Here is an 11496-nt window from a genome sequence, read left to right on the forward strand (position 1 = left end):
GTAAATCTTTGGAGGTGTATTATATATGTTATTGTAATAAGATGTTTTGTAATTATAATTTGAATTAAAATAATAATAGGCTTATAGAATTATTATGTTTATATCTAAAGTTATGACGAAGAAAGTAATTCAAACAATCGTTATAAAATGTCTGTTAATTATTAAACATTTCAACTACAGAATATAATAAATATATTTATTATTGATTGTATTGTATTAATTTTATAACCCTATGGTAAAGGCTTAAATTTAATACAAAAATATTTGATTTTGAAACATTAAGACTTATTCGAGCTAATTTATCACAAAGTATTTTCTTATGAACGTTTAGTTTTGTATTTTACGCCATAATATCATCACAGGGGAAAATTTCTATTAACCATTGTATTTAATAGATTATGTGTTATTTTGGAATCCATGTTTAGTCATCTTCCCATGAAAAATTTGCAATAGATATTCCATTTGTTGTTCCAATTTTTTTTCACATTCATACAATTTGGAAGAGAATTCAATATAAAATAAACTATTGCAATATCATATTTGATGAGAATAAATGTTTTCATTGATCAAGATAATATCATCATACTTATTCCAACCGGATCGAGATAATTAATTTCAAATTATATTCTTTTGAGGTTTTAAAATTGCTTATATAGGAAATGATTACTTTAAGTATAATTTGTTAAAAGAAATTAACAAATAGTTTTTCATAATTAATGTAACAATCCAGTTTAGGTGTGGGGAAATGATAACACCCATGAAATAATTAATGTACAAACTTACATTTGAGAAGAATATTTATTATTTTTTTTTCAAATAAAAAATAATAATTTGTAAAACATTATGCCAAAGTTTGAACAGAATAATACTACAAATTATTTTTCCTATATTTCAAATAGTTTATTTGTCCGAATATGTTGTTCGTTGGATTATAAATTTTACTATTTATGTAAGATAATTAATTTATAAATAGTTTTGCATGAGGTTTTATATTAGCCAATTCATGCTAATATATCATCAAAATACACAAAATTAATAACGATTGATTTTAATAGATTGTGTGTCATGTTTTTATACATGTTCTCTCATATCTTCATGTAAAATTTGTAATAGTTTCCAAAATACATTTGATATCTGATAAGATTTTATGGACCTTTATTAAATATCTTTTTACAATAATATGGTTTGTAATTGTAGTTGGAATAAAAATAATAGTAGACTTATAGAGAAAATAGATATTTCAAAAAAGTTTTGACGAACAAAGTAATTCGAACAATTGTTATCAAATGTTGGGTAAATATTAAAAATCTCAACTACAGATAAGAATAAATGTCTTTATTATTTATTATAGTGTATTATTTTTTAACCGCATGTTACAGTCTTAAAAAAATATATGACATTTTCAAACATTATAACTTATTTCTACATTTTTTTTTAAAATTTAGTTCTTATGAACTTTTATATTTCTATTTTACGCCATAATATCATCACAATTAAAATTAATAATACCCATAGTTCATCACAATTAACGTACGAATCGAGTTTTTATGTACAAAAATAATAATTCCCATGAAATAATTTACGTGAATATTGTATAAGACAATTTAACCTAAATTTAAGGTCATGTTGATATCACGTTAACTTACTAAAATTAATTACAGAATATTGCATTTGTAATGGAGAAGTAAAATCCTAACAAACTCTTATCTAAATATCACGCCAACTATGTTAACATCAATCATGTACCTAAATCCATGGCCGACGTACTAATCCTCATATATATATATATATATAGTTTTCATGTGTTATATGAATATCATAAAGTAATAACCCTTTAATAAAAAAAATTGTTAGTTAACCTTTTGTGATTGCTGCCATGGAAGACAACCTTGCAATGGTTAATAGCACTAGGACTGATTGGAGGGTTTGTGTACGTATTACTAGGATGTGGCCTTCATTTTCTCGCACTCAACAATTCCGAGGTGTTAATCTAATTGTGCTTGATTCAGAGGTAATGTCTTGCGCTTTGTGTAGTCGTAGTATATGATTATTGTTTGTATAGAAGAGTTTCCAATGAGCTTTTGTTATGCAGGATTGTCATGTCTTTGCATTTGTAAATCGTGTGATTTGGCATGATGTTAGCAATATCATACTTGAAGGAAACATATATGCTATTCACAGTTTTGTAGTAATGGAGCCTGCAGGACTTATGAGGTCTGTATCTACTGATAAGATAATTGTTTTTTCACATGATACCATTGTCCATCCTATTCCCTTTGAAGTAAATACCATTCCAAGGCACAAGTTTGAGCTTAAAACCATTCCTGAGATTTCTGATCTTGCAATGTCACTCTCTCAACATGTGCTTCCTGTACATGCTATAGGTATTTTTGAATATTATCACATATTTCTTTTTAATTTAATTCATGATTGAAAAAAGCTAAATAGTAACTATTTAGTAAATATTGTTGGCATGCCTCAGAATATTGATCCACTAAAAGCAAGTTTATACACGATTTGGCGAGAAAAAGTTTCTTCGATTTGAGTTATTTGATGGCAGGTAAGACCATCATTTCAGTAATAAATGTAGTGTCGATCAGTGTTGAACAATGTTTATCTGATAGTCTCATTATCTTTCTTTCCATTTCAGCAACGTGGTTAAGATTTTTGCTTGGGATGAATTTACTGTTGATGTAGCAAATGCACTTCAGGGATATGTTGGGTATCCTCCAATTATTATCTTGACAACCATGAGGCCACTAATCCACAATGGTTCCATTTTCTGCTAATCTACATATCTTTACTACAAAATATAATAGTTTTTCATGGTGTCAACTAAAGCTTATCGCTGAATTGCTTCTAACAGGTTCACTGCAGATAAGAAGTTCATCATGTTCGCGGATTTATTTCAATATTAATCATCCTGCTATTGAAGTGTTGAGGCAAAGGTATCAACACTCTTTCAGAGATGTCAATTATTAGTATATATGCGTCATTAACATTAATTTGAGTGGTATAAACTTTAATGAACATTCCTTGCACTATTGTGTTTACAGGATACTTGCTGGATTGGTCTAAATAAATGACTATTCGCGTGAAGTTTTACATATGGCATTGCAATGTTTTAATATTTGCTATTTTGCATTATAAAAGCTTAATATGAATTTAAAGAGGATTGTTTTGAAACTTAAGTATTTAGCCAATATTTCTTTTCTGAATATTGAGTTGTATGGATGTTTTATTCAATCTGTTATATGTCACTGCCAATTTTAATGTTATCTTATGACATGTTACAAATCTGTAAACCATCCATATTGTTATATAACCATGATTTACGTGGAAATCCAATAAAGCAATGATCTTACCATGAAACAATATGTAATCCAACAATAATATCATTTGATTATAGATAACAACAATGTTCACTTTGATCCAATAATGTTACAAACACTGTTTCCAGGATAACAACTTTGTTACTAATTTATACTAAACCTGATTACAGAATAACATACTAAAATTCTTCTAATAATCAAATGAATTTTATCATATATTGCGACTATAATCATCCATTAATATGCGAATTCTACCAATTGACTCAATCAACTTATCAGCCTGAGCATTGTAATTAGCAAGATGTTCCTTCCACCCGTCGTCAAACTTTTGAAAGGCACTCATCATTTCTGCAGCAGTCAATTTGAAGGTTGTCTCATGCCCACGCAGAGATGAAGACGTATCACTTAGGAATTTTGGTTGATTTTTCATATATATTGTTGATATTTCTTCATTGCTTTGGGATGATTCTCCACGCTTTTTTCTTGATCCATTCTGCAAAATATCTTCTATGTTGCTGTAAAGGAGAGATGTAAAATTAATAAAGACAGTTACCAAGCATTGGTAAAACATTAAAAGATATAAACATATACATAATACTTGATCTGTTCTTCCAGGCCAATCGAGCGAGCAAACAAATCTGATTGCCTACTTTCCATGGATGCATACAACTCTGAGAAGAAAACATTTGCGTCTTCCAAATTAGTGTTGAAATCTGCGCAAGTGACAACCAATGTCTGCAACTCTTGCATTACCACATTTTGCATCCCTGACCATCGTTTCCTCTTTGCACTGGATGAAGCCATTTCTGATCCGCCAATAATAAATTTTTCCTCTGTGTTTGTTTGTATATTTGAGGTGAGTACAATAACCTTTATATAAGCACATAAAATGTAGCAGTTTCCATGTTGTAGAATGTGCAGTTAAGTATCCGCAAGTTAGTTACCATAAAATGTGGTAAGTGCAGGTAACTTTCACCACATTTAGCAGCAAAAAAGTCATGTCCAAAATCTCCTATTACTTATTCTAAAAATTAATTGCCCCATATGTGTAATTAAATTCCAACAAAACCTTCCCGAATCAAATAAGTAGTTACACAACCATAGTAAAGTAACATGTTAGAAAAACATGATGAGAACGAGAAGCAGTAGTCTGAGACATTAACAGAACTGACAAAACATAGTCTTAAAGCTACTTATATGGGAAAAACATCTCAAGGCCTGTGTGGGAAAGTCACCAGAAAAACTACAGACTGATCTTCTTCCAACAATTGAAATACAACTGTTTCATGTAATGAGATCTCATTTTCTCTAACAAACTGATTCCAGCCACTTAAAAACCAAAACATCTTCCCCGATTTGACGATACCGACATACCAACTCCCGGCAGCAGTTCTCAAATTTACCATGTCACCAGCTATCCATTGTCCATTTGGTGATTCAATGTAGCTCGGGATATACTACAATACGGATGTAAAAAATAAGTACAAGTCAAAGTATTAAAAAAATAGGGCAACTTTGTTATAAAATTTTATAAAATATTTCCGTACCACTACATGAGATGTGTTGTCCACATTGGATGCTGTCATGACAAGGGTAAAAGTCATGTTCTCATTGTTGTGAACATCAACTTCCAGGTTAACAGGAAGTTGAACAGGTTCATCAGCAATCTCCATCTCTAACTCTTTAGTATAAATAACATTAAATTCAAAAAAGAACGAATATGTAAGTTTAAAATTAATTACATGCTTTGTATAGTATATATAACCTGAACTTTGGGAATCTTGGTCAAGCATCATTACTTCCACATTTGATGTATCAAATATCATAACAAAAAAATTTCCTTCACCAAAGTAGGTAAACAAAACTTTGTCAGTCTCGCTCAAACCATATTCTCGCACAAGATCTTCAAGGCCATACATCTTTCTCTCAGTTTTGGAACACATTCCTTCATATCGACTTCCATTTCTCATGTAGAACTGGACTTTAGGTGGTAGCAGCTTCCCAAAGGCTCTCCAGAAATGTGCAGGAATTGGCTATCAAAGATCAAAGATTAATAAAGTACCAGCTTTTACATTTTACTAATAAATGGATAAATTACTAAAGTGCACAGAATTATAGGCTCTGTACAAGTGGATATGGTTGATAACACTGTAAACTACTTTTTTTACCTAAATATCAGAAACATAAAATAACTGACTCCGACAGGAAATAGTATTCTTACAATTTCTCCATTTTGAAATGCAGGATTGTTAAGAAACACCAGGAACTTCCATCCTATACCAGTCATTACATCTGAAAAAATATATCATTCATAAGACACTTTATTTTTATCATAGTAGTCTAACAAGATTTTTATGAAGTTTGTGTATAGTACCTTGATCATAGAAAGTGCCGCGTGGAATTGTCCTATTCTTGAAGTATATAACCTCGCAGAGGTCATCCTTCAAACAATTTACAAAGAATTTCCCGTTGCCCTTATAAGAGTAAATCAAAGTGGAACCGAACAAACCTCGACAATCAATGTTGAACTCTTTCATGTGACAGAGAGACTGTTCCGACTTCTTGAAATTCACATAGATTTCATGTCCATTAGCAAGTACAATAATTACTTTACTAGGAATAGATTCTCGAAGACTATTGACAAAGTTATCAGGTAGTTTCTGGAAATTGACAAATTTGTTTTCACATTAGTACTTTTAAATCATATAATATCATTAAACTCTTCAGGTATGCAATAAGATCAAATGATAGTAGAATGCACATTAGCATAATATTAGTGAAATATACCATTTCACGAAGGTCTCTGTCATCACATGGAAGAGTTACAAAGAACGATGGATTTTCCTCGCTAAAGTACCTAAGCTGATGTAATGTTGGATAAAGAGCACACATAATATGTAGAGTTAAAAATTATGAATATACTATAGTACATTACAAGAATTGATAGTGAATGTTAGTTTACCATCTCTGAATCTTTCAAGGTTTGCATGTTTGCACTACGGAAATCAGTATTTCCACTCATATCTGCAATATAAAGAGGCAATATATCTCATATTAAATGACAATGATTGTATATTGGAGCCTCTGTAACACTATCATCTCCTAATACATCTAAAAAGTAGCAAGACTGTTCCGATGTTTACTTGCCAGAAAAATTGTACTAAATCAACTGTCAATTAAGTAACAATAATGAGGAACACATTCGAATCTTATACCCATTGCAACAAACTAAACTTTGGAAATCTGTCTATGGTATCACGACTGAAAAAACAGAGTAGAACAACAAGTATTTACTATTACTAAATGCCATTGTATTCACCATTACTAAATTATCGAAATTCTACACCGAGTATAACACCAAGTACTGTACAATTACAGCAGAGTATCGCATATCAAATGACTTGGTCATGACTTTAAACAAAATAAAAAACTACAATTGTGAATTCATATATCGAATTCTACATACCTTGATGTTTACTACTGCTAAAATTAAACATCAATTTTCTCTGCTTCTCACATTGTGCGGAGACTACTAACAAAATGATAAATTGGGCACCGAGTATAACAGATAATATACAATTGAGGAAGAGTGCCCCATATCAAATTCCTTACCATGATTTTAAACAAAAGGAAAAACTACAATTGTGAATGCATATATCAAATAGAACATACCTACATGTTTACTACTCATAAATAAAACATCAATTTGCTCTGCTTCTCAAATTATGCGGATACTACTATTCATAACCCGATCGGATTAAGTCTTTACATGCATCAATTAAGATCAATACAACTTGCATTACATTCTCAATGATCATACAGATCAGACCAGATAAGTTAGATAAACTACTATAACAACCGATTGGGAGAAATTGAAGCATACAACCGAACTTCAAATTAAAGAAACAGTAATAGAGGATTGAGGAATTGGTACCGTAGTGTAGATTATCTGAGGATTGAGCTTGGTATGAGGATTGATAGACCTTCTACCCCGGGGATTTGAGCAGGAATCGAGATGGTCCTATATCTGCATGCAACCCTTTTTGTACATTAGACATAAGTAATAAATTCAACTACTTTTGACCTATATCCTTTTTATGAATCAATAAATAAATTTTTATTGTATGACTAAACAATTTAAAAATAATTTAATTTAATTACGTAATAAATCAAATGAGATATGTTGAAAATATTTGAATTTTACATAATTATTAGATTATATTTAAAAACATAATTATTTGAATTTAATTATTTGTTTATTAAGTTGTGGACGGAATGTTGTGTTAGCGGAGAAAAAAAATAGTGATTACTAATTTTATAATTATAATATATTACATCATTTTTGAATATAATACGTAAATTTTTACAACTTTAAAAGTTAAGGCTTTAGCATTTTTTTAAGTAAGACTTTGGTATTTTTCATAATATAGTTAAGATTATATAAGTTATGGACGAATTTTTTGTGTTAGCGGACAAAAAAAATATTTACTGTATTTTTTAAAAAAGTATTTAATTAAAAAAATATATACTCAGTTTTGTTGTAAAAATTATTAAAATATTGACTACTAAAAACATAAAAGAGAAATGTTAAAATATGAGTTAAGAGACTTTTAATTATTTAAATGTGAGAGAAAGAAAACTAAAATAAAAAATTGAGATTTAAAGTTAAACTATAATATCAATTTTATATTTCAAAATAAATGGAACCTAAATAACTATAATAAATAAATTAAATAAAACTAGAAGATAACCGTTTATATTATAAAAATTACAAATTTCGAGAAAAAAATTAAAATTGAAGAAATATGGAGCGCGCGTAGCGCGGACAAAAAATCCCTAGTACTACAATAATCGCTTACTCTTTTTTTTGAAAAAATAACCGCTTACTCTTAATCGAATTGGTTTCTATGGAAAACACCTTAATCGGAGAACACCGGAGAGTACTTCATTTTTCTTATATTTTTGTATACTTTATTCAAAATGCATGTATCATGTTAATTAAAATAAGAATTTATATATACAAAAAAATATTTTGAGGAAATTTTTACAGAACATATACACACGTTATGTACAAATCAAAACATACTATACTTCTATAATTAGTGTTTAATAATAATTATGACAATATTTATTAAAATCTTGACAATGTTATGTAAAACTAAAATATATTTATGAGAATTTTTGATATAATTCAAGAAAAAAATTGTGAAAAAATTTGCAGAACAAGTAAATATAAATTACAGAACATAGTAATTATCGGGGAAAATTTGAGCCCATTAGACAGGTCGACATCAAACATATATAAAAAAACTTTATTAAAAATACCTCTCATGTATTTTAATAATCTAATATACATTGTGCATGATCACATTATACTGCAATATCCTGTATAAATGCTCGATCGAATAGTAGTGGTATAGTGATTTTTTTCCCAAGTGTGGCAGTACTGAAGTTTGACCAGCTACATGCTGTAAAGTGAAAATATATTTGACCAATCCATTCACTGGGTCGGGGACCATCTTAATATTTTAATTCCTTTGTCAGATCAAAATTATAATTTTCTGCATATCAGAAATAATAAGAAAAGAGTTTGTCGCTCACGTGCACACGTTAAACACTAAAATTTATAAAGTTCGGAATGTTTTGATTGATAGAATTATTATAAATGCAGAGATTTCATCATTATTAACAAGTATTGACCAATTAAAACATGTCAAAATTATAAAAGTTTGTATCTAATATATACCCTTGGGCACACCACAGAAAAACCCATAAACAAAATATAATGAGAAAGGACCCTCGAATTTATAGAATCCAAGTATATATCAAATTTAGAGGCCCTAACTTACATACGCACTTCAAATTAAAAAATTAAAGCAAAGCTCGAATAAAATTAAAATCATAGAATTAAGATAAACATCTATGGTCTCACATAACCGGAAAGTATGTTATAAACCCAACACATCACCTATGTTTGTTGAATGACAAGGAAACATCTTAGCACATACATATATAATAATTTCAGTAAGAAACACAGCTGGAGAGATATTAAAGAATGTTACTATCTCATTCAATAACAAGCAAGCTTTCATATGTTTCCTTCTCTTATATGAAATGAGATTCTCTCCAAAGATATGGCCGACCAGTTCTCGGATGGATGATGGCACGTGCAACAAGCTTGATGCAAAGAATGAAAGTACCAGTGAGGGTGATGCCAGCTACTGTTTTTGGGAGGAAGAAAATACAATCTGATTCGAATTTGAGTCCTCTGTTTAATCTGTTAACGCGAGTTCTAATATAATTTTAAATAGTTACATCATTTAAATTTCAAGGAGTTGAAAGAGTGTTTAACAAAATATTACATTAATATTATGTACAACGTGTGGTACAGTGTAGTGGTATCTCACTTGCTCTTTTTACCGGACGTCGAGGGTAATAAAAGATCGCAAAGTGCTCATTAATAAGCGTGGAAGGATATTTAGTTTTGTAAAACTAAATTTAAAATAGCTTTGGAACTCATTTCCACATGCTTTTCACTCCTATAAATAAACTAGAAGCCAGCAAGCCTTTTGCATTACAATCTAAACACACTTCTGAATATCTCTCAAGCATACGGACTTTACAAACTACTGGAGTACTATACTACAGAGCAAGAAAATCTAAGCTAGTCATGGGCAAGAACAACGGAGGAGCTACCGCGACAACAACGAAGAAAGGACTACAAAGCAAGGGTTTAGGAAGGTTTCTGAAACAACAAAGAGGAAGGATCTACATTATTAGAACATGTGTAGTTATGTTACTCTGCTGGCATGACTGATCCAATGTTTAGTAATTTTTTTAAATGTGTATATACAGGAATTCTTTTGTAGATCAGATTTACATTGTTATGGAGTAAGCTATTCTTAATCTCAGACTTGGTGCTGTTCTTTATTCCCTTCCATTTTCTGTTCTTGTACTTGGCACTTTGTTCTTGTGCCTCCGCTCCACTGATACTCGAACTCTCGATATCTTATTATTGATTAAGGAATAATATCACTACTAACTACTTATTACGAGAATAAATAACAGTCTAATCAACTCGGAAGATACCAATCATATGTGATATGGATGCCGTTACTTGAAGGAAAGTACGAAGTGCATGAAAATATTGATTTTTTTTTTCAGTTAGTGTGTATGATATCATAAACAGTAATCTAACACTTGACCTGGTAGTTATGCAGACGCAAATAAAATAGTATATACAACTATACATAATACTTGTTTATTAATTCATAACATGAAATGATATAAACAGTTTAGTTATTACTTGACCTGGTAGTTTAAGCAGTGTTATAAATTACATTTTTAATGATATAGAAACAGGCCTAGTTAACTCAACAACACTTGTGAGATTATTTAGAATGTACCCCATCCGAGGACAAGTATGTATCCTTTCAGTGATATAGTTTTTGTCTGTTCTTTTGTCCCTGCTACATATTTGGAGCTGCTGCACTGCACTATTCTTTTATCTGCTTCAATTTCCTTTTTTTTTTCTTATCTAAGCACTTTATTTGTTAATTAACTGGTCCGGTCCTCGACAAGCTTAACCCTGTGTATGTCGAGAATTTCTACGAGTTTAATATCAGAAATTGATGTGAATGTAAGAGTCACCTTAGTGAACTTTTTTGTTTTGAAAGGCTTTCAAATGTGAAGCAGTACTCTTAAAATTAAATACAATAGAAAAAGAGGGGGAAATATTTAAATGACAATTCTCACACATTAAAATGAGCAACATGAAAGAGTTGAACAATATGATAAAGAAAAGGAGATAAAATTTAATGGAATTTTGTTGGGATGTAATAATTGAGATTCATATATCTTGCCTAAACTGTCATCCTTCCAAATATGTGGTCACTGACAACTTATTCCACGTGCAACCTGGCAAGAAGTGCCTCTTCAATAATAACAAGTCAAATCCTACAGTGTTTATTTTGGCCTCTTTTTATAATATAAATGAATTTCAAATATGCTCCCTCATATTCTTATTTAATAATGACGTGTTTGGAAAAAAATAATTATAGGAAAAAATAATTGCATGAGCAAACTAATTAGGCGTCCAAACTCAAAACTCATTGAGATTAAATCTCTGTCTGGATCCTGAAATTTAAATCACACGAAAATGAAA

The 11496-nt window shown here is 30.0% G+C and overlaps 1 protein-coding gene across 1 annotated transcript; it reads left to right on the forward strand.

Moving 5' to 3' along the window:
• Positions 1-9478: 9478 nt before the first annotated feature.
• LOC141662028 (uncharacterized) lies at positions 9479-10240 on the forward strand. Its single transcript, XM_074469081.1, has one exon. The coding sequence runs from the start codon at positions 9859-9861 to the stop codon at positions 10147-10149; it is 291 nt and encodes a 96-aa protein (XP_074325182.1). The 5' UTR covers positions 9479-9858; the 3' UTR covers positions 10150-10240.
• The last annotated feature ends 1256 nt before the right edge of the window (positions 10241-11496 follow it).

This window comes from Apium graveolens, chromosome 5, assembly GCF_009905375.1.
Source record: "Apium graveolens cultivar Ventura chromosome 5, ASM990537v1, whole genome shotgun sequence".
Lineage (NCBI taxonomy): Eukaryota > Viridiplantae > Streptophyta > Magnoliopsida > Apiales > Apiaceae > Apium > Apium graveolens.